The 25,458-nt window shown below is 29.2% G+C and overlaps 1 protein-coding gene across 1 annotated transcript; it reads right to left on the reverse strand.

Annotated features, from left to right (window-relative positions):
- Positions 1–823: 823 nt before the first annotated feature.
- Positions 824–4,553, reverse strand: LOC129310833 (uncharacterized). Its single transcript, XM_054952745.1, is given in 10 exon segments — positions 824–1,117; positions 1,203–1,311; positions 1,436–1,542; positions 1,544–1,651; positions 1,913–2,067; positions 2,925–3,075; positions 3,193–3,252; positions 3,335–3,402; positions 3,501–3,585; positions 4,440–4,553. Coding segments are annotated over 10 exon segments (1,050 nt in total). The 3' UTR covers positions 824–1,024.
- Positions 4,554–25,458: the final 20,905 nt, after the last annotated feature.

The raw sequence follows: 25,458 nt of genomic DNA on the forward strand, positions 1-25,458 counted from the left end.
TGACCCAAAAAGAATCTTCATTTCAGGATTTTATTTTTTTATTTTTAATAATATTTCTTTCTAGTAAATCTCAATCTCTAAATCAGTTAATTATTTATAAAATAATTTTTAAAAAATACAATCAACTATATCCAATTTTTAATTTAAATGCCCAGAGCTTATAATTCAACATTTTGTACGATTTGCCTTTTTTGATTTCATTTTGGAGTTTTTCATTTGATGAATTGAATTAATTACATCATATTTTAGAGATAATGTAATTTTTAATCCTTCAAATTTATTCAATTACTAATTTGATCTCTCAAATTTAATTTATATCAATTAGTCATCAAGTTTAGTTTGATTATCAATTTGTTCCTTACGGTTTTAAAAAGAGATTACACTATTAAAAGTTGCTAACTTGAATAATAGAATATTGATGAGTAAATTAATAAAATGAGTAATATTAAGTAGGAAAAAAAACTCTAAAATTTTTTGAAAAACAAACAAGAGAACAAAACATATTGTAATGAATTATATTTATAAAAATTAAACTCATTTGAGGGTTAATTTGTTCTCATTTAATATACATATATGCCAAATCATTAACAATTTTACACATTAGATTATTTTGAAAGTCAATTTATATTTTAAAACTTAAAGGACTCACATATTAATTTAAAAAAATATAAAAATTAAATTGATAAAAATTAGATTTAATGGATCAAATCATCAAATTAATAATTGAGACAACTTGAAAGACTAAAATTTTCATTATCCCCTATATTTTACAATATTTTTTATGTTATTTTTCCCCCAAAACATTTCAAATTGAACAACCATATACTCGTATCAAAATTAAATTTTAAATTGCTATTTGAGCAGGGACAAACATAACTTTCGATGCACCGCACGAGAATGAACACTAGTTACATACAATAACAAACCAAATATCATATACTAAATTTTACCACTTGTTTATATATCCCATTAGGCCTTATCCAGCTTACCAAAAATGGCCCAGTAATGCAATGCAACTTATGATTCAAGCATCTGCCTTCTTTTCTGCAAATGACTCTCTAGACACGTTTTGCAAGAAATTTCCAAGCAGCCTCTGATCAAAAATCATATTTGGCAGCTGGAAAGAGAAACTACAGGGTCAAGCATATGCACAAGGGCGGACATTGAAATAAGCCAGAGAGACAAGGAAAGGAGAGGAATACCTTATCCCCAAAGAATATCTTTGTATTACCAGCAATGGCCTCGATGAATTTAAGATCGAGAAATTCTGGGGTAAGCTTCAACCTGTTTGCTTCAGCCTCTTTTGTTACACTAGAAATTGAAATTGAGAAACGAATGTCAATGCCATTAATCATTTCGCTGTCCTAGGAGGATAAATTACTATGCCAGTACGCCGTATTAGCAAACTTTCTTTCGAGTGAATGACAAAACTCACCGGTAGAAATCCGCATCTGCCAGGCTCTTTTCACGTGCGAGGTACATTTGGTTCTCAATTTCTTGCTGGCGCCTAGAACCATCCTTTTCCAACAATTTCTGCTCCATAAAGGATCTTGCTAACATTGGCATTTTTCTCAGCCTCACTAATAGCCATCTTCTTCGAAGTCTCTGCCTCCTTCTCAGCCACTTTCTGTCTTTCAATAGCAATCAAGACCTATCCAAGACAGCCAAAGAATGTGTGTTCAACAAAAATTTATAAACGTGTGGTCAAAATAAAGTAAGAAAGAAAACCAGCCAGAAGCACAGGAGCCAACAGGATACATGACAGCATAGGTCCCTCAATCGAGACCAGAAAACAAGACAAGAAAAAACACGTGCGCACATGAATGAGGGGATACATGGGACCCAGACCTTGCACCTGCACAGCTCCACAACAATCACAAGAAACTGGCATGATTCCCTATCAAAAAACTACCTTAGTGCGCTCCTCTTCCATTTGTTGAAAGTTGCGCCTGATGCTATCTGGAATAGTTGGTTTTGTGACACGGACACTGATAATTTCAATTCCTGGAGCATAACGAGTGCAATCAACTTGAAGAGCATCCTTCATCTTTTCATCAATCTGAGCGAGCCAAAGTGGTTGTGTTGCCATCATAATCATACAAATTAGTATGTCATCATAATAGAAAGAAAAAACTGGACCACAAATAATACTTAATGAGTCCCTGAGAGGAAATATGGGAAATTTTACTCTAGAAAGAAATGAATTTGCTTTTGTGTTGCTTCAGTGTTTTAATTATATTAGAAAATTGTAAGTTTAGCTGGTTGTTATTTTAATGTTTTTTCTTTTGCTCTATGTTTCCTTGACGAGTAGGAAACCTTGCAAGTGGGCTGGTTATGCTTCCTTCATGTGAAGGAAACATTGCTCTATAAATAGATCATAGGCAGCACACATCCAAGGCAACTTGTTTCGATGAATGAATTACTCTGATGATATTCTGATAGTTCCCCCTCCAGCTCCTACGTTCTGTTTTTCTCTCCCCGTCAACTTCTCTTCTTTCTCACTAACTCCTCCTTCCCTGTTTCTAATACCTCACCCCATTTTTACCACTGTTCAATCTGTGCAATTGCGTGAGTGTGTCATGCATCAGTCACATATCTAAAATGCCAAAACAGGTCATCATATGTTCTATAATAGCAACAAAATTTAAGACTTTCATCAACTCTGAGGGGACGAGAGTAGAATTGAGTGACTCAATCCCCAAATGTTCATCAAATCAGCATGTCACATTGCTTGAAAATTACAGCGTTCAGGTTATTCCCCACTTTACAGCGTTCAGGTTATTCCCACTTTACCACAGGCATAAACATGCATAAATGGAAATGACTACCACAATCTATTATGGCAAATAAAAAAAAATGAAGCATCAACTTTTACCAGATCAGGTTATCAACAAACAAACAAAAAAAAAAACTTTACCTGATCAAAACATCAATATAGACCTGTTGAAGACTATGAGAACTGCAAAACTGATTAATCTCATGATGAATCTTGTCATATATCCATGTCTTGTCATAATGCACCCCGTAGTTGAGCAATGTCTCATAGACATGTTCCTTATGAAGTCGGTTTACAACCTTAAAAGAACAATAACGGTGACAGTAAAAATCATTAAATTTAAATTTAAAGATGTGAAAAATCAGATCACTTGTGAATAAACTATGTTATTAAAGAGACGGATATTTGATATTTACTTCTATCTTCTCAAAATTGATCATGACACCTCCTTTAGTACCACATGGTATATCTGTCACCTGCAATTGTATCAATAAGTTAACTTAGTGTGCCAACTGCCAAGTGAAACCACAATTCCAGAAACTGCTCGAAACAAATTACCATATCTGTCTGAAGTGTCACTTGAACAGGCTCATACTGTGTTAGGAAAGGCATCTTTAGATGAAAGCCTAGAACATTTAGCACCAAGAACATGAAGCAAACCTTTGGGAAAGTGGGTGCTAAAGAAAAAACAATAACAACAACAAATCTAGAGGCAAACAATCACCTGGCTCTGTAATTGCTTTCAGAAGAGCACCTCCTCTCCAATATACCCCGACATGGCCTTCTGGGACTTGGTGCAGAACAAAAAGCTATTTTTAAGGATGATGGTGATGAAGGGATCAATACCTGTAGACAATTCCTCATGTTTTCACTTTCGTATTTTGACTTTCAAGTATAATCAACTTGAATATAGTTCCAAATGTAGATTTGTTTTAATAACGCAGGTGGTGAAATTTTCAACCCAGACAATATTGATAAATAAGCCACAGATAATTAAAAATGCTAATACATCACATTATTATTGAACTGATCTCCTTCCTCACAATATAGTAAAGAGAAAAAATAACTGCAGCGTTCTTCTCTTCTTTCTTGCCAGTTACAGAGAATAACTATAAATGATAATGATAATTATCATTCCTCAATCTAACAATGGAACATGGACACCAAAGAAAAGTCCCCTCCCCACCCACAAATGGAACAGGATGAAAAATTTACTCCATGATTCAAACTGAGACACATAAGAAATGTATCCCAATGAAACTTTAGAAAAACAGCTCATAAATAAAGTTTTTAGCGTCTAAAAAACATTTCAGGCTACAGCGGAAACATTGATATAAATTGAGGGAAAACAGCATAATCAGTTTAGAATATTACAGATAAAAAGAAAGAAAAAGAGGAGGAAAAACCACAAACCAAATTACCAAAATAAATTCAGCGAAATCAAGAAAATAATTTATACGATTCCACTAATGCGATTTCGTGCAGTATTGTACTTCAGCCGACTTAGAGCAATCAATGTAGTTGAAACTCAAGCAATGAAAATATGCATTCCAGCAGAGACTACGAACACAATCAAAGAACAAAACCGAATACAAATACATAAACACGCATTCATATACATACATTGCAGTTAAGGAAATGCAACATTAAGAGAAAGGGTTACCATGGCAGTGATGGCGATGAATGGGAGAAAAACAGTGAGAATGGAGGAGGAATCGGAGGTTTGCGTCGGGGGACGCGGCTGATGAGCACCAGCCCTCTGTTGATTTGAATCCATGGCGATTCTCTGCACTACCCTGCCCAGTCACAGAACAACGAATCCACGTCTTTCAGCTTCTCTTTGTGGCGAAGAATAACTTGCAGATTAGGGAGAAATGAGTAGAGATTAAAGAATGATAACGAAGAAATATGTCCTCTGTCTGAGAAAATGAATCCAGAAAGAAAGAGAAAAAAAAGGTGATGAAGAAGCTAGGTCGAGCTTGCAAAGAAGCACCGGAGGAAGCATCCTCAGAGGTGCTGGGCATTCTTTCTAAAAATGGTACATGAAATACTTTTTTGTATAAATTTAAAAAAATTAAAAAAATAATTATTAAAATATTAAAACTTTCTTTGAGAATGCAAATGATAAGAATTGAAAGTATGTGGGAGGTGAATGTTGAATTGTTAATCTCATTTTATCAATAAAAAAATCATTTATTTGGACTACCGTCTATTCAAATTCTAATTAAACAATTTTTCATGCGTTGCACGAGTTAAATTTAAAAAATTTAAAATAATTATTATAGATAATATTAATATTGTTAAATCTTTTTAGAGCTTTTAATTTAATCATTTTCTTTCTTTTTAAATATTTCATTCGCACACATCTCTTTGTTTCTCGAACTTATAGTGAGTTATAGAGAAAGTTTAAAAATGTCAAATATTTAATGATTACAGCATATATGATTGAGTTGTGAAAACTTCTGAATATATATCCTACATCTTAACTGAATTGTTCCTAATCAAAGAATCTCTTTTTAGTTGCCCTAAAACAATTAAAGATTCTCTAAGAAAAATGTGGGGTTCTATTTGAAGCGATAATATGGCATGAGTTGGTGGTCCCATTTATGGGGTGAAATCAATTACAAAATAAAATGCCATATATGAATAAAATTTTATCAAAAAATTAATTATATCTTTGCAAAGATAAAAAGTTGGAAAGCCGAAACATAACAATTGTAAGTTTTTCCTTTGACCATATTCTTCTTTGTTTACTCATTCACTTGAAAAGTAAGATAGAAAAAACTTTTTTATCTTGATATTTGTAAAATGAATTACTTGACAGAAATTAAGATTTGTTGAAGGTTTCTTTTTCAACCACCTACTAACACACAACTTTTGAAAGAATTAATTTGAATGTATTCAATTTTTAAAGAAGTACTAAAATGAGAGACTTTTGATTAGAAAATCAATTCTAATAGTAGGAGTAGTTAGAGGGATTGAAATAAAAAAATATACCAATTCAATAGTAAAATATTAAAAAAATAGTTTTGCAAATTTCAATGAGATAATCGAGAATTTGAATATTTAAAATTTATTCTTTTTCAATATTCAAAGTGATTGAGATTTAATTTTTACTATCAAACATTGAAACTGGTATTAAAAAAATGATTTTGCAAGTTCTAATGAAATAATTGAGAATTTGAATATTTAAATTTATAATTTTCCAAAATTTAAATGATAGAGATTTAATTTTCATTGTCAAATATTAAAACTAATATTTTACACACTTGACCATAAATATTCATTAATTAAGTGATGGGAGAACCTGCGAATGAAATATGGAATAATTAACCTTAATGAGTTAGTTATAGTGATTATCTTTGCAAGAAAGATTATGAGTAATAATATAAACGAAGACAAATCTAACAAAGTTACAGTGAATATGGTTTTTCAAGTTCACATTTTTGATAATTGAATATTATTAAATAGTTTTCATATTCAGATTTTAATAGAGGATTTTAAATTTAAAATGAAAGAAGCAACATAAAACAAAATTTGGAAGGCCTCAGTTTTTTCAATCCATGCAAATTGAGCAAGAAACAATTATTAAAACAAAAATCATACCTTCTATTTCACAATTAGGTCTTATGCTCTTCATTCGATATAGTAAAATCAATCATTGTGACCTCTAATAAGATTTCATAGCTCTTCGACTTGATTCCATTATTTTCTAAACTGATCAAACAAAGCTCGCTCAATGATAACAGAACCTACCAAACAATTTTTAAAATAAAACACATGTGGAAAAAAAGAATGTTGATGCTAAAGAATTAATGATGGTTTTAAAATAAACACTGGTGCAAACAGCATCATCTTGGACCCCTAAAAATTTTTGAAGGGAGTAAATTAAAAAAAAAAACAGAGAGGATCAAATGGAGGATTATTGAAACAACCATTGAAAATATGGCTTTGCGTAAATGACGTTTGGAGAGAGAGTTGAAATAAATGCTCCCGTTTTGAATGAGAATTGATAAAAGAATTGATGAAATAAAAAAGAATAGAAGAAATAACGTAAAAATAAGTTGAGAGAACATGATAACAGAACCTACCAAACAATTTTTAAAATAAATCACATGTGGAAAAAAAGAATGTTGATGGCTAAAGAATTAATTATTAATATATACTGATGATACTGATTGATTTTTTAAATTTATTCAGGTTCATCCATTCAAATATTCTTTGACCAGGGGGGTGGAGCTGCCCACGAAGCACCAGAGGAAGCACTTCTGCGGTGCCGTCTTCATTGGAAATTATCTTTGTTATATTATTAAATATTAAAAATAGTTAAAATGTATAAACTCTTACTAAATTTGAGGTAATTGCTATAAAATTTAGTTTATTTTTAAAATTTTAAAATTAACCTATTTACCTTTTATTTTTTACTACAGACTTATCTGCTATTCCTTTTTAGCTATTGTATTAATAGAGAAATTATTATGTCATACTGAAAAAGAAATGTAACTGTGTATGTAGTATTCGATACAAGTAATAAATAACTGCTATATATCTTTTTTCAAAATATGACATGAATAACTAATAAATAATAGTAAGAGAGTTTGTGGTTAAAAAATAAAATACTAAAATGTTAGTTTTAAATTAAAAGTAAAGATTCTATACAATTACCTCAAAATTTAAGAAAGTTTTATATATTTCAATTTTAAAAATTTTTAATTAAAATTCACTTCCATCTTCTATTTCTACTTTTATCTTTACTATAAAAGTTGAATACTGATCAGCAATTTCATCGGATAACAAATTTGATAATAAGCCCCGTATTGTTTTCTTTTTTCTAACAGCTCTTAGAATTTTTTTCCCTCCTAAACTTGAGATCCTCAATTTTTTTCCTCTCAAATTTAGAAATAATAAAATATTTTTTAATATCCAAGCACGGTTCCAATCTAGTCAAAGATAATATTAATTAATGGAAAGATATGTCATATGAGGCAATCGGAGACTTCCCTGCAATGAGGATGCATTTGCTTTGTTCAAAGAACGGCTAGACAAAGGAAGGAAATGTCATCACATGATGAGTTTAAGATTACATCATGTGTAACTAGAATTACATGACGGGGGCTCTCTCTGCTGTTGAACTTCACCCTCTGAACCGCTCGACTCGTCTTCCCCATCCGATGAACATCATCTGGCGATGCTCCTCCACAACCCAACTCATACAAATGTCATCCATAGGCATCAACTTGCTGGTCTACTTATGTATTTGTATTCTCTATTTTTTCCCCATACAAATAAAGGTTTAAATTTATCAAGCACGACAACTATTAACTAGGGAGGACCAAAAAAAAAAAAAACTGTTTGTGACAATATAATTCTAAGTATGCCAAGATGTAGGATCTCAACATGAACAGAGATTCCCAAACTTCCTTGCCAAGGATTACTTAAATGCAAAATATGTGGCAGACATTAGAAGAAAAGTAATACGATTAATGAAGCAAGTTTACATAGTTTCAAAAGTACGAGAAAGTGGATAAGGAGAATAGCTACAACTCTATGTGCAAAGTAATGTAAAGGATAATTGGTGTGATGAAGCTTTAGTGTTTATGTTTGTTGTTCATGTCTTCTTTCTTTAGCTGATCTATATTTATAATGCTCCTCTAATGTTGTTATGACCGCCCAAATGAGGAGATTGGATGCTTTCTGCCAATTCAAGGCACATCAATTAATGGTCTCTCGTCTAGATAACAATCTTCTGGTTTAATCATTTCAGTTTTACAGGTTACGTCCCTTCCACAACTCAACACTTATTTAGTCAAGAGGGTTTCATTCTGATGGACCGAGTGTTGCTTCAATGGACAATTTATTAGGCTTGACTCCTTGTTTATCTGGGCCTTATGCTTTATTTACTGTTATTTTGGGCTATATTTAACTGTGACGTTTTAGGCCTAAACAACTACATCAACAAGAAATGAAAGTTATAATTATTGCTCCCTTAAATCTTATCTGTAAGACTCTTTAACAAAATTTTAATGGAACATTTATCTCAAATCTTCGAAGAACCTTTGCGTCATTCACTCTTGGCTTTTTCATTGTCTTCGCATATCTCTTCCTTCCAATCAACTTTAACAATCAAAGAGTTGCTTTGAGAAGTTGTTAAAAATTTTTGTCATTGAGTTACTTAAAATTAATTTTCTTAACTTCATGAGAGTTGTTGTAATGGAATCTTATAAAAAGGATCAGCGTGCGAGTAATGATTGACTGGGAAAACATAGTTTTGAGTGGGAAAACATAGTTTTTTCTCATAAAGTTACAGTCAATTTGGATCAAGGTTGTTATAGTTTTTGGTTGAGGAACCGTTTCTTGGAACTGTGGTCAATCTTAATCAAAGTTATCATTATTATTATTACTAAATATCATTATCACATTAGCAACACATCATCTCGGTCTTCATCAACGTTGTTCACAATCCTAAAACCAATTTTAGTTTGGTCAGTGTTGACTGCAGCTCTAAATTAAAAGACCAAAGCATATATTTCCCCATTAATGATTAGGAAAAATTAATCATTTAATTTTTAAAATTTTAACTCAATTATAACTCAATATTTTAAGTTTAACTAAATGCAATTCAATTTCATGATTTAACTGGTTATAATCTAGTCCCTATATTTTTAAAAATCATTTAATTATTTATAACTTATCATATGTGGCAATGATGTGGACTAATAGAGTTAGAGTTTACTTATGTCATCCTTTCAAAACTACATGGATTCCACATCACTAAAAATGTGCCGAGCCAAGATGTGTATTGGGATCCAATCAATTATGTTGACAATTGAAAGTTCTCTTGCCTCCAACAATTCTTCCTTGAATGACTCTAAAATATCACTGGTGAGTGCATCGCATTTGCAATATTTTTTAAAATGAGACTTAACCCAACAACTAGAAGGAAATCCCATCCATTTGCTCTCAACTCTGGGTCTGGATTGTAGTGGGGTTTTTGTGCCCTTTAATTTGCGTGTTTTGCTTATGGTTTAAAGAGTTCAAGTTAGTCTTTTTATTTCATTTAATATAGGCTTTTTTGATTTTTGCTTATTAAAAATTCATTTAACATTTGTTTGATATATGAGCACAAATTAAATGTGTTAACAAGTCAACAATATAATTTATGAATATCATTTGTACCACGTTAACATTCCTTTAAAAATATAGTTACCATCATTGCAAATGAATAAAAATATAAATACATGAAACATCAACAAAAGTGCAGGGCCTTAAATAAAAATTCAAGTAGGGTGTAGGAATTAAAAGTAATGTTTTTCCTAATAATTTATAAAATTGGTGATTTTATACACAGTCCTTATTTGTTTTCCTCCTCTTATGGCTTCAAGTCTTTCTACTTTTTTTATTTCTTTTGATATTTTTCACTCTCTAATCTTTGCCCAAAACATTAATTATATTTTTATTTTGTACTGGAAGAAATCAAGTCAGAGGATGATATAAAGGATTGAAAGATTGAATCAATTTAAATGAGAACAAAAAGATGGATATTCAAGTAAGGATAAAAAATTCTTTAGTAAATTGGTCTAAAAGCTTGTTACTCTCATGTCATAATTTGCAGCTCTAAAAAAAGATACTTGTGAGTAAGAAAACTTATTAAATGTATCATTACTTTTTTGGCCAAAATACATATATATCATTACTTGAAAATTATTTTCCTTTATAAAATTAACAAATCATATTAGCAAATTTGTGGTTTAAAAGTTGCAAATAAAAATATAAGATTATTAAATTAAATTATTTAAAGTTGTGATATATTTGACAGTTTTTTTTATTTATAAATTAACACATTTTTATTTCAATAGTTGCAAAATTATGAAATTATAGTACTCCATCCATCCGAAATACTTTTGAAGAGATTTTGCACATCAAAATATAAGACATTTAGATTCAAAATAAAGTTTTATTAATGATACTTTTCTAATTTCCTTGTTATTATATTCTCTCTTCAATATTCTTTCATAAATGAAATATTAAATTAAGAATTTTTTAAAAATTTATATTTTTATTTTTAAAAATAAATTACTTGCGATTCCTCTGATTAAAGCTGGATCAGTTCTCTTTCCTCTTGTTCGAAAGAAAGTAAATTAGCTCGCCAAAAAACACAGTCGGCCCAATTTTGGCAAGCCTGTGTTTTTTTTTTCCTTTCAACCTCATTTTGTTTTTAATATATTTTAACGTCACGGACTGATCTTTTGCATCATGCCATGCTCACTTGGATTTCCAATATAAGGTGAAGTTTGAAAACTTTCTTGATCTTTAATATTAAGCAAAGCTAGAATAATAAATATTTTTTTAAGTTTATCTCTTATTTAATTATTGTTGTTTGAATTCATAGATAATCATTTATTACAGTTATTAATTACAAATAAAGATAAAATTGAAAAGTTATATGCACACACACATTTACAATTTAAGATTATAAATAACATTTTTTATAAGTGCAAAAATTATTAATTTATCTTATATTAATGACTAGGGAGTATTTTATGTTTAATTTCACTTAAAAAAAGTGATAATTTTGTCAAAGGTTAAAGTACATTTTTATTTTTGTACTTTCCTTCGAGGGGTAAAAATTACTCTCCATTAACTAATCACTAATGGAGGGAGATTTTTGCTCATCTAGAATATGGTTTAGAAAGAAAAATACCTACTTATTAGTACAAGATGTCTAACGCTTTTTAAAAAAAGTACAAGAATAAAAATATACTATAACATAAAAATAAATATTAATAACTACTTTAATTTAATTAGTAATTACTTTTCTTTTGACAATGATGAGAATAAAAAATGTAGAGAAAACATTATAATTATTTATTTCATTCTAATCACTGTCAGAAGAAAAATAATCTACATATATATATATATATATATATGTAATTAGGATACCAAAGGACACATGTCAATGCATTATAAAACCATATCAAATCCACATTTTCTCCCATAATAACATGTGGAGGATTGACTCATTATTTTTTTTAATAATATCTAATAATTACTTCAAGAATATCAAAGCTCCATGCACCTCATTGATTTCTCCCTCAATTTGCAAGGTCCAAAAAATAGTCAACTCATAATGCATGCATTAATTAGTTTTAAATTGTAGCAATATTTTTTAAAATAATTATTAATAAAATTGGATCTAAATTTAAATTTAAATAAATTTAATGATTATCTTTGTGTGTGAATATAATGCAAAAATCCTGAAAAATAAATTTTATTAATTTTTTTCAAATTGCAAGAACTAAAAATAATCAAGTCCATTGATTTTAAATAATATAACTATTTTTAAAAATAAATTTTAATAAGACTGGATTGATATTTAAAAATTTAAAATTAATGATTAAAATGCAAATATCTATTCAAAAAATAATCTTAATTTTATTTTGTGAATAAATTGTAGAGTATGCTAATTTTTGAGGTAAGATAGTTTTGCATCTAAGTTCTTTTTATTTTTTCCAACCAATCAAATGAGTTCAACTCTTTTGAATTTTAAATTTCAAAATGAAATCAGATTTCAAAATCAAAATGGATTTAATTGCAATGATAAAGTATGATATGGCCATCATTGTCTTATCCCCTCTCTCCATCTTTGCATTGCTTTGCGATGGTTGTAGCTCCTCAATCTTTTGATGGCAGGTGGTCATTATTCTTGCCCCTTAACATCAACGAGTTGATTGAGATCATTTTTGTAGATCTAGTAACGACTTCCTCAATCAATGTTTTTTTCAATGTTTCATTATTTTGTTATTTGGAAGAGTAACATGATGTTTTTTATGGTCGCTTGATATCCCTTTTTCAAGAAAGTGTTATGATTAAGTTTAGGTGTTTTAAAATAGTTTATGTGAAATATCTCCTTTCTCTAATCACAATTAATATCAAATTTAAGGTAATCGAGGGTTTAACCCTAATAAGGATCACTAAGCTTATAATTTATAGAAATGGGATCCAAAGTTTTCATGGGTTGAAATAAATTAAAATCATTTATTAAACTTTCAATCAGAGTAAAATAATGTTTTGAAAGCATGGGATACCTTAGAGGAGTGAAAAGGTTCAAAATCAGTTGAAAAATAATAAATTCTAAAAAACAAAGCAGTGCGCTGCAGCATGTACACATGCACTGCAGCGGCTTCTTCTATGTGCCACTCACTGTGACGCAAGTGTCATGCATTGTGGCATATTGTACAGTTTTGACAACACCATTACTATTACTTGACAGTAATTCAAGGCAACTTTAAACGTGCTCCAATTCTCCATTCGACATTTGAATAAGGTGATTTAAATGTCTATAAAAAGATTTTTTCATAAACTAGTTAATGACACATGTTTTATTTTCAAATCAAATCACACAAGAAAGTTAGACATCCAAACATATTTTTACAATTTTTCTCACTTTTTACAATTTAGGAGTGTCCAAAACTCCACACACGCGTCAAAAGCAATTTCTAATACTTAGATCACACTCGATAGACTTAGAACTATATGTACAATGCATCACATGCACATATTTCCAACCATAATAAATTTTCACTCCTCAACCCTTTTAATATCCAAAACAAAGGGGGAAGTTTTAGTATTGCATCTTTACCATCAACGTTCATCATTAAAAATCAAATCAATAACCTACATTTGTACTAGTATTTTGGCCCTATTAAATACTTGAATAACTTACAAACAACAACTCAAGGCTGAAAATACATTTCAAAAATCATAAATATCAAAAGTGCAAGTATATGCAAAAAGCGTCCTAATTGACAATATTTATTGCACAAAATAAAATGAGGTCAAAAGGCTATATAAAAGGAATATTAGATTTCTAAGCCTTAGGAGTCTTTCTGTTTTTTGCACTAAAGCTAGAACTTGTAAAATATTGAAAGAAAAAGGTGAGTCTAGCCACTCAATAATTCAGGTATGCTTACCCTATGCATTGCATATCAATTGAAGTAAGCACTCATAAATGGAGTTGATTACCTAAAATATCAAATTACATATGACACAAGTTATATTTTTACAATTTGATATATATTCATATTCCTCATCTCAAATCATCGAGTACATTGCCATAAGACATCCAGACATGTGACAATGACTCAACTCATCAACTCAATACACATTACCACTATATAATCAACCTGGTGACAATGGCACAACCTTTATCATAACTTGTCACAAACTTGACAACCATGTGACACATCAAATAAACACCTATACATGATCAATTTCACTTTATACCCTTGTTATGTCTTCTGACTAAAATTGTAAGCTATAATATTAAATAGGGTTTCATCTGTGTGACTAGATTACTCAAGTTCACTAATTGTGAGATGTGACCAAGTTAAAGATCATAGAACTCACTCTCAACCATAGTTTCTCCCATTCTTAAGTCTTTGGGGTGTCGTATATCATAAGCTAATCTCCTCGATAAATAGATGAAGATAGCTAGGTTCTAATCCCTTGATTTATGAAACAATCTCTTGACAAATAGTGAGATAAAGCCATGCTTTTATGCACCAGAAGGCAGCTGTATATACCATATGAATTTTATCTACTTCTCTCCTTAAGCAAACTCTCATCAACTAATCATGTAATGAACAATACTCACACATTTTACAATTTCATATATTCTATAACAACACATTAGACTCACACTATAATGTTACCTAAGTGAGCATCCATATTATTGTTAGAAAACTTCTAAACTTAAACTTTTAATCCTATAACACATTTGAAGTCCTCTTTTAACCACACATATGATATTCACATGTCAATACAACTATGCAATCATCGCATCACACATTACATACTTCTCAATCCAATTACATGTCATAATTTGAAAATCATTTGAGTCTAACTCTACATTTTAGTCACATCAAAGTTAATGCAATATCATATGTTGATGCTTCTACATTCACAAACTCAATTATACAAGCAAATAAACTCATTTTCATATTATAATACAATTAATAAACAACTATTCAAGATAAGTTTGTTCCAGTTACCTCAACCCGTTGAGAGGTCAAAGGTTTATCCCTCAATATATACTTTCAAACTTGCTTTTCAAGCCAAAATATGATTCCTGAATGATTAATCTACAATTAATCAAGTTTAAGTTCATCAATATTGTCAAATACACACTTTTAACTCTCATTTTCTACTTTTAAAATACCCAATACCCTTATTTCTCATATTTAGGCTTACCCATTAGATATATTAACTTCTATCCAATCTCAACTAACTATTATAAATCTCACATGGAGTCATCAATGCCTCAACCACCCTCACAACTCATATTTAATGCCCTATTTTTAAACATTAATAAGGCTTGATAACTAAAAACTTATAAAATCATTACTATTAGGTCTAAATAACCTAAACAACTCTTATTAATTCTATTTAAGTCAATGAGTTTGGACCCATAGCCTATATGAACCAAAAATCAAATTTTGGTGCAGAACAGAAAAGCTATTTTTAAAGGATGATGGTGATGAAGGGATCAATACCTGTAGACAATTCCTCATGTTTTCACTTTCGTATTTTGACTTTCAAGTATAATCAACTTGAATATAGTTCCAAATGTAGATTTGTTTTAATAACAGCATGGTGAAATTTTCAACCCAGACAATATTGATAAATAAGCCACAGATAATTAAAAATGCTAATACCATCACATTATTATTTGAACTGATCTCCTTCCTCACAATATAGTAAAGAGAAAAAATAACTGCAGCGTTCTTCTTCTTCTTTCTTGCCAGTTACAGAGAATAACTATAAATGATAATGATAATTATCATTCCTCAATCTAAACAATGGAAACATGGGCACCAAAGAAAAGTCCCCTTCCCCACCCACAAATGGAACAGGATGAAAAATTTACTCCATGATTCAAACCTGAGACACATAAGAAATGTATCCCAATGAAAATTTAGAAAACAGCTCATAAATAAAGTTTTAGCGTCTAAAAAACATTTCAGGCTACAGCGGAAACATTGATATAAATTGAGAAAACAGCATAATCAGTTTAGAATATTACAGATAAAAAGAAAGAAAAAGAGGAGGAAAGAACCACAAACCAAATTACCAAAATAAATTCAGCGAAATCAAGAAAATAATTTATACGATTCCACTAATGCGATTTCGTGCAGTATTGTACTTCAGCCGACTTAGAGCAATCAATGTAGTTGAAACTCAAGCAATGAAAATATGCATTCCAGCAGAGACTACGAACACAATCAAAGAACAAAACCGAATACAAATACATAAACACGCATTCATATACATACATTGCAGTTAAGGAAATGCAACATTAAGAGAAAGGGTTACCATGGCAGTGATGGCGATGAATGGGAGAAAAACAGTGAGAATGGAGGAGGAATCGGAGGTTTGCGTCGGGGGACGCGGCTGATGAGCACCAGCCCTCTGTTGATTTGAATCCATGGCGATTCTCTGCACTACCCTGCCCAGTCACAGAACAACGAATCCACGTCTTTCAGCTTCTCTTTGTGGCGAAGAATAACTTGCAGATTAGGGAGAAATGAGTAGAGATTAAAGAATGATAACGGAGAAATATGTCCTCTGTCTGAGAAAATGAATCCAGAAAGAAAGAGAAAAAAAAGGTGATGAAGAAGCTAGGTCGAGCTTGCAAAGAAGCACCGGAGGAAGCATCCTCAGAGGTGCTGGGCATTCTTTCTAAAAATGGTACATGAAATACTTTTTTGTATAAATTTAAAAAAAATTAAAAAATAATTATTAAAATATTAAAACTTTCTTTGAGAATGCAAATGATAAGAATTGAAAGTATGTGGGAGGTGAATGTTGAATTGTTAATCTCATTTTATCAATAAAAAAATCATTTATTTGGACTACCGTCTATTCAAATTCTAATTAAACAATTTTTCATGCGTTGCACGAGTTAAATTTAAAAAATTTAAAATAATTATTATAGATAATATTAATATTGTTAAATCTTTTTAGAGCTTTTAATTTAATCATTTTCTTTCTTTTTGAATATTTCATTCGCACACATCTCTTTGTTTCTCGAGCTTATAGTGAGTTATAGAGAAAGTTTAAAAATGTCAAATATTTAATGATTACAACATATATGATTGAGTTATGAAAACTTCTAAATATATATCCTACATCTTAACTGAATTGTTCCTAATCAAAGAATCTCTTTTTAGTTGCCCTAAAACAATTAAAAGATTCTCTAAGAAAAATGCGGGGTCTTGTAGCGATAATATGGCATGAGTTGGTGGTCCCATTTATAGGGTGAAATCAATTACAAAATAAAATGCCATATATGAATAAAATTTTATCAAAAAATTAATTATATCTTTGCAAAGATAAAAAGTTGGAAAGCCGAAACATAACAATTGTAAGTTTTTCCTTTGACCATATTCTTCTTTGTTTACTCATTCACTTGAAAAGTAAGATAGAAAAAACTTTTTTATCTTAATATTTGTAAAATGAATTACTTGACAGAAATTAAGATTTGTTGAAGGTTTCTTTTTCAACCACCTACTAACACACAACTTTTGGAAGAATTAATTTTGAATGTATTCAATTTTTAAAGAAGTACTAAAATGAGAGACTTTTGATTAGAAAATCAATTCTAATAGTAGGAGTAGTTAGAGGGATTGAAATAAAAAATATACCAATTCAATAGTAAAATATTAAAAAAATAGTTTTGCAAATTTCAATGAGATAATCGAGAATTTGAATATTTAAAATTTATTCTTTTTCAATATTCAAAGTGATTGAGATTTAATTTTTACTATCAAACATTGAAACTGGTATTAAAAAAATAATTTTGCAAGTTCTAATGAAATAATTGAGAATTTGAATATTTAAAATTTAATATTTTCCAAAATTTGAAATGATAGAGATTTAATTTTCATTGTCAAATATTAAAACTAATATTTTACACACTTGACCATAAATATTCATTAATTAAGTGATGGGAGAACGTGCGAATGAAATATGGAATAATTAACCTTAATGAGTTAGTTATAGTGATTATCTTTACAAGAAAGATTATGAGTAATAATATAAATGAAGACAAATCTAACAAAGTTACAGTGAAAATATGGTTTTTCAAGTTCACATTTTTGATAATTGAATATTATTAGATAGTTTTCATATTCAAATTTTAATAGAGGATTTTAAATTTAAAATAAAAGAAGCAACATAAAACAAAAATTTAGAAGGCCTCAGTTTTTTCAATCCATGCAAATTGAGCAAGAAACAATTATTAAAACAAAAATCATACCTTCTATTTCACAATTAGGTTCTTATGCTCTTCGTTCGATATAGTAAAATCAATCAATTGTGACCTTTAATAAGATTTCATAGCTCTTCGACTTGATTCTATTATTTTCTAAACAAAGCTTGCTCAATGATGACAGAACCTACCAAACAATTTTTAAAATAAATCACATGTGGAAAAAAAGAATGTTGATGGCTAAAAAATTAATGATGGTTTTAAAATAAACACTGGTGCAAACAGCATCATCTTGGACACCTTAAAAATTTTTGAAGGGAGTAAATTGAAAAAAAAACAGAGAGGACCAAATGGAGGATTATTGAAACAACCATTGGAAATATGGCTCGGCGTAAATGATGTTGGAGAGATAGTTGAAATAAATGCTCCCGTTTGAAATTAGAATTGATAAAAGAATTGATGAAAATAAAAAAGAAATAGAAGAGATAACATAAAAATAAGTTGAGAGAATCAATTGCGTAAGAAAACTGAATTAAAACCAAAGTAAATTGATTAATGAAATTGAATAAGAGTCAACCAATCAAAGTCCTCTTACAAAATTTATTAATATATACTGATGATACTGATTGATTTTTAAATTTATTCAGGTTCATCCATTCAAATATTCTTTGACCAGGTGGGTGGAGCTGCCACGAAGCACCAGAGGAAGCATCTTCTGCGGTGCCGTCTTCATTGGAAATTATCTTTGTTATATTATTAAATATTAAAAATAGTTAAAATGTATAAACTCTTACTAAAATTTGAGGAAATTGTATAAAATTTAGTTTATTTTTAAAATTTTAAAATTAACCTATTTAACTTTTTATTTTTTTACTACAGACTTATCTGCTATTCCTTTTTAGCTATTGTATTAATAGAAATTATTATGTCATACTGAAAAAGAAATGTAACTGTGTATGTAGTATTCGATACAAGTTAATAATAACTGCTGTATATCTTTTTTCAAAATATGACATGAATAACTAATAAATAATAGTAAGAGAGTTTGTGGTTAAAAAATAAAATACTAGAATGTTAGTTTTAAATTAAAAGTGAAAGATTCTATACAATTACCTCAAAATTTAAGAAAGTTTTATATATTTCAATTTTAAAAATTTTTAATTAAAATTCACTTCCATCTTCTATTTTCTACTTTTATCTTACCTATAAAAGTTGAATACTGATCAACAATTTCATCGGATAACAAATTTGATAATAAGCCCCGTATTGTTTTCTTTTTTCTAACAGCTCTTAGAATTTTTTTCCCTCCTAAACTTGAGATCCTCAATTTTTTTCCTCTCAAATTTAGAAATAATAAAATATTTTTTAATATCCAAGCACGGTTCCAATCTAGTCAAAGATAAATATTAATTAATGGAAAGATATGTCATATGAGGCAATCGGAGACTTCCCTGCAATGAGGATGCATTTGCTTTGTTCAAAGAACGGCTAGACAAAGGAAAGGAAATGTCATCACATGATGAGTTTAAGATTACATCATGTGTAACTAGAATTACATGACGGGGCTCTCTCTGCTGTTGAACTTCACCCTCTGAACCGCTCGACTCGTCTTCCCCATCCGATGAACATCATCTGGCGATGCTCCTCCACAAACCAACTCATACAAATGTCATCCATAGGCATCAACTTGCTGGTCTACTTATGTATTTGTATTCTCTATTTTTTCCCCATACAAATCAAAGGTTTAAATTTATCAAGCACGACAACTATTAACTAGGGAGGACCAAAAAAAAAAAAACTGTTTGTGACAATATAATTCTAAGTATGCCAAAGATGTAGGATCTCAACATGAACAGAGATTCCCAAACTTCCTTGCCAAGGATTACTTAAATGCAAAATATGTGGCAGACATTAGAAGAAAAGTAATACGATTAATGAAGCAAGTTTACATAGTTTCAAGAGTACAAGAAAGTGGATAAGGAGAATAGCTACAACTCTATGTGCAAAGTAATGTAAAGGATAATTGGTGTGATGAAGCTTTAGTGTTTATGTTTGTTGTTCATGTCTTCTTTCTTTAGCTGATCTATATTTATAATGCTCCTCTAATGTTGTTATGACCGCCAAATGAGGAGATTGGATGCTTTCTGCCAATTCAAGGCACATCAATTAATGGTCTCTCGTCTAGATAACAATCTTTCTGGTTTAATCATTTCAGTTTTACAGGTTACGTCCCTTCCACAACTCAACACTTATTTAGTCAAGGAGGTTTCATTCTGATGGACCGAGTGTTGCTTCAATGGACAATTTATTAGGCTTGACTCCTTGTTTATCTGGGCCTTATGCTTTATTTACTGTTATTTTGGGCTATATTTAACTGTGACGTTTTAGGCCTAAACAACTACATCAACAAGAAATGAAAGTTATAATTATTACTCCCTTAAATCTTATCTGTAAGACTCTTTAACAAAATTTTAATGGAACATTTATCTCAAATCTTCGAAGAACCTTTGCGTCATTCACTCTTGGCTTTTTCATTGTCTTCGCATATCTCTTCCTTCCAATCAACTTTAACAATCAAAGAGTTGCTTTGAGAAGTTGTTAAAAATTTTTGTCATTGAGTTACTTAAAATTAATTTTCTTAACTTCATGAGAGTTGTAAATGGAATCTTATAAAAAGGATCAGCGTGCGAGTAATGATTGACTGGGAAAACATAGTTTTGAGTGGGAAAACATAGTTTTTTCTCATAAAGTTACAGTCAATTTGGATCAAGGTTGTTATAGTTTTTGGTTGAGGAACCGTTTCTTGGAACTGTGGTCAATCTTAATCAAAGTTATCATTATTATTATTACTAAATATCATTATCACATTAGCAACACATCATCTCGGTCTTCATCAACGTTGTTCATTATCCTAAAACCAATTTTAGTTTGGTCAGTGTTGACTGCAGCTCTAAATTAAAAGACCAAAGCATATATTTTCCCCATTAATGATTAGGAAAAATTAATCATTTAATTTTTAAAATTTTAACTCAATTATAACTCAATATTTTAAGTTTAACTAAATGCAATTCAATTCCATGATTTTAACCTGGTTATAATCTAGTCCCTATATTTTTAAAAAATCATTTAATTATTTATAACTTATCATATGTGGCAATGATGTGGACTAATAGAGTTAGAGTTTACTTATATGTCATCCTTTCAAAACTACATGGATTCCACATCACTAAAAATGTGCCGAGCCAAGATGTGTATTGGGATCCAATCAATTATGTTGACAATTGAAAGTTCTCTTGCCTCCAACAATTCTTCCTTGAATGACTCTAAAATATCACTGGTGAGTGCATCGCATTTGCAATATTTTTTAAAATGAGACTTAACCCAACAACTAGAAGGAAATCCCATCCATTTGCTCTCAACTCTGGGTCTGGATTGTAGTGGGGTTTTTGTGCCCTTTAATTTGCGTGTTTTGCTTATGGTTTAAAGAGTTCAAGTTAGTCTTTTTATTTCATTTAATATAGGCTTTTTTGATTTTTGCTTATTAAAAATTCATTTAACATTTGTTTGATATATGAGCACAAAATTAAATGTGTTAACAAGTCAACAATATAATTTATGAATATCATTTGTACCACGTTAACATTCCTTTAAAAATATAGTTACCATCATTGCAAATGAATAAAAATATAAATACATGAAACATCAACAAAAAGTGCAGGGCCTTAAATAAAAATTCAAGTAGGGTGTAGGAATTAAAAGTAATGTTTTTCCTAATAATTTTTATAAAATTGGTGATTTTATACACAGTCCTTATTTGTTTTCCTCCTCTTATGGCTTCAAGTCTTTCTACTTTTTTTATTTCTTTTGATATTTTTCACTCTCTAATCTTTGCCCAAAACATTAATTATATTTTTATTTTGTACTGGAAGAAATCAAGTCAGAGGATGATATTAAAGGATTGAAAGATTGAATCAATTTAAATGAGAACAAAAAGATGGATATTCAAGTAAGGATAAAAAATTCTTTAGTAAATTGGTCTAAAAGCTTGTTACTCTCATGTCATAATTTGCAGCTCTAAAAAAAGATACTTGTGAGTAAGAAAACTTATTAAATGTATCATTACTTTTTTTGGCCAAAATACATATATATCATTACTTGAAAATTATTTTCCTTTATAAAATTAACAAATCATATTAGCAAATTTGTGGTTTAAAAGTTGCAAATAAAAATATAAGATTATTAAATTAAATTATTTAAAGTTGTGATATATTTGACAAGTTTTTTTTATTTATAAATTAACACATTTTTATTTCAATAGTTGCAAAATTATGAAATTATAGTACTCCATCCATCCGAAATACTTTTGAAGAGATTTTGCACATCAAAATATAAGACATTTAGATAAAAATAAAGTTTTATTAATGATACTTTTCTAATATTATCCTTGTTATTATATTCTCTCTTCAATATTCTTTCATAAATGAAATATTAAATTAAGAATATTTTTAAAAATTTATATTTTTATTTTAAAAATAAAATTACAAAGTGTATTTAATAAATTTTTTTTAGTCATGTGTATTTAATAAATTTTATTTAATATGTAAAATTTTATTTAAAAGTGTTTTATAATTTAAGATGGAAGGAGTATAAAATTTTTTCACTAATTTATTAAATTTACTAAATAACTTTTTAGTTCGTATTTCATATTTCCAAATCTTTTTATTTTTATTTAAATTTAATTCAATATTTTTATTCTTTCATATCATTCTCCCATCAGGTTATCGATTTCTGAGTAACTCATGTTATGATTGTTGCGTCTTCTCTGAAACTCATTTTGCAGAATTCACATGAACATGATGGGGACTTGCGATTCCTCTGATTAAAGCTGGATCAGTTCTCTTTCCTCTTGTTCGAAAGAAAGTAAATTAGCTCGCCAAAAAACACAGTCGGCCCAATTTTGGCAAGCCTGTGTTTTTTTTTCCTTTCAACCTCATTTTGTTTTTAATATATTTTAACGTCACGGACTGATCTTTTGCATCATGCCATGCTCACTTGGATTTCCAATATAAGGTGAAGTTTGAAAACTTTCTTGATCTTTAATATTAAGCAAAGCTAGAATAATAAATATTTTTTTAAGTTTATCTCTTATTTAATTATTGTTGTTTGAATTCATAGATAATCATTTATTACAGTTATTAATTACAAATAAAGATAAAATTGAAAAGTTATATGCACACACACATTTACAATTTTAAGATTATAAATAACATTTTTTATAAGTGCAAAAATTATTAATTTATCTTATATTAATGACTAGGGAGTATTTTATGTTTAATTTCACTTAAAAAAAGTGATAATTTTGTCAAAGGTTAAAGTACATTTTTATTTTTGTACTTTCCTTCGAGGGGTAAAAATTACTCTCCATTAACTAATCACTAATGGAGGGAGATTTTTGCTCATCTAGAATATGGTTTAGGAAGAAAAATACCTACTTATTAGTACAAGATGTCTAACGCTTTTTAAAAAAAGTACAAGAATAAAAATATACTATAACATAAAAATAAATATTAATAACTACTTTAATTTAATTAGTAATTACTTTTCTTTTGACAATGATGAGAATAAAAAATGTAGAGAAAACATTATAATTATTTATTTCATTCTAATCACTGTCAGAAGAAAAATAATCTACATATATATATATATATATATGTAATTAGGATACCAAAGGACACATGTCAATGCATTATAAAACCATATCAGATCCACATTTTCTCCCATAATAACATGTGGAGGATTGACTCATTATTTTTTTTAATAATATCTAATAATTACTTCAAGAATATCAAAGCTCCATGCACCTCATTGATTTCTCCCTCAATTTGCAAGGTCCAAAAAATAGTCAACTCATAATGCATGCATTAATTAGTTTTAAATTGTAGCAATATTTTTTAAAATAATTATTAATAAAATTGGATCTAAATTTAAATTTAAATAAATTTAATGATTATCTTTGTGTGTGAATATAATGCAAAAATCCTGAAAAATAAATTTTATTAATTTTTTTCAAATTGCAAGAACTAAAAATAATCAAGTCCATTGATTTTAAATAATATAACTATTTTTAAAAATAAATTTTAATAAGACTGGATTGATATTTAAAAATTTAAAATTAATGATTAAAATGCAAATATCTATTCAAAAAATAATCTTAATTTTATTTTGTGAATAAATTGTAGAGTATGCTAATTTTTGAGGTAAGATAGTTTTGCATCTAAGTTCTTTTTATTTTTTCCAACCAATCAAATGAGTTCAACTCTTTTGAATTTTAAATTTCAAAATGAAATCAGATTTCAAAATCAAAATGGATTTAATTGCAATGATAAAGTATGATATGGCCATCATTGTCTTATCCCCTCTCTCCATCTTTGCATTGCTTTGCGATGGTTGTAGCTCCTCAATCTTTTGATGGCAGGTGGTCATTATTCTTGCCCCTTAACATCAACGAGTTGATTGAGATCATTTTTGTAGATCTAGTAACGACTTCCTCAATCAATGTTTTTTTCAATGTTTCATTATTTTGTTATTTGGAAGAGTAACATGATGTTTTTTATGGTCGCTTGATATCCCTTTTTCAAGAAAGTGTTATGATTAAGTTTAGGTGTTTTAAAATAGTTTATGTGAAATATCTCCTTTCTCTAATCACAATTAATATCAAATTTAAGGTAATCGAGGGTTTAACCCTAATAAGGATCACTAAGCTTATAATTTATAGAAATGGGATCCAAAGTTTTCATGGGTTGAAATAAATTAAAATCATTTATTAAACTTTCAATCAGAGTAAAATAATGTTTTGAAAGCATGGGATACCTTAGAGGAGTGAAAAGGTTCAAAATCAGTTGAAAAATAATAAATTCTAAAAAACAAAGCAGTGCGCTGCAGCATGTACACATGCACTGCAGCGGCTTCTTCTATGTGCCACTCACTGTGACGCAAGTGTCATGCATTGTGGCATATTGTACAGTTTTGACAACACCATTACTATTACTTGACAGTAATTCAAGGCAACTTTAAACGTGCTCCAATTCTCCATTCGACATTTGAATAAGGTGATTTAAATGTCTATAAAAAGATTTTTTCATAAACTAGTTAATGACACATGTTTTATTTTCAAATCAAATCACACAAGAAAGTTAGACATCCAAACATATTTTTACAATTTTTCTCACTTTTTACAATTTAGGAGTGTCCAAAACTCCACACACGCGTCAAAAGCAATTTCTAATACTTAGATCACACTCGATAGACTTAGAACTATATGTACAATGCATCACATGCACATATTTCCAACCATAATAAATTTTCACTCCTCAACCCTTTTAATATCCAAAACAAAGGGGGAAGTTTTAGTATT

This window comes from Prosopis cineraria, unplaced genomic scaffold (genome assembly GCF_029017545.1).
Source record: "Prosopis cineraria cultivar Desert tree isolate PC_DT_omini unplaced genomic scaffold, ASM2901754v1 PC5, whole genome shotgun sequence".
Classification (NCBI taxonomy): domain Eukaryota; kingdom Viridiplantae; phylum Streptophyta; class Magnoliopsida; order Fabales; family Fabaceae; genus Prosopis; species Prosopis cineraria.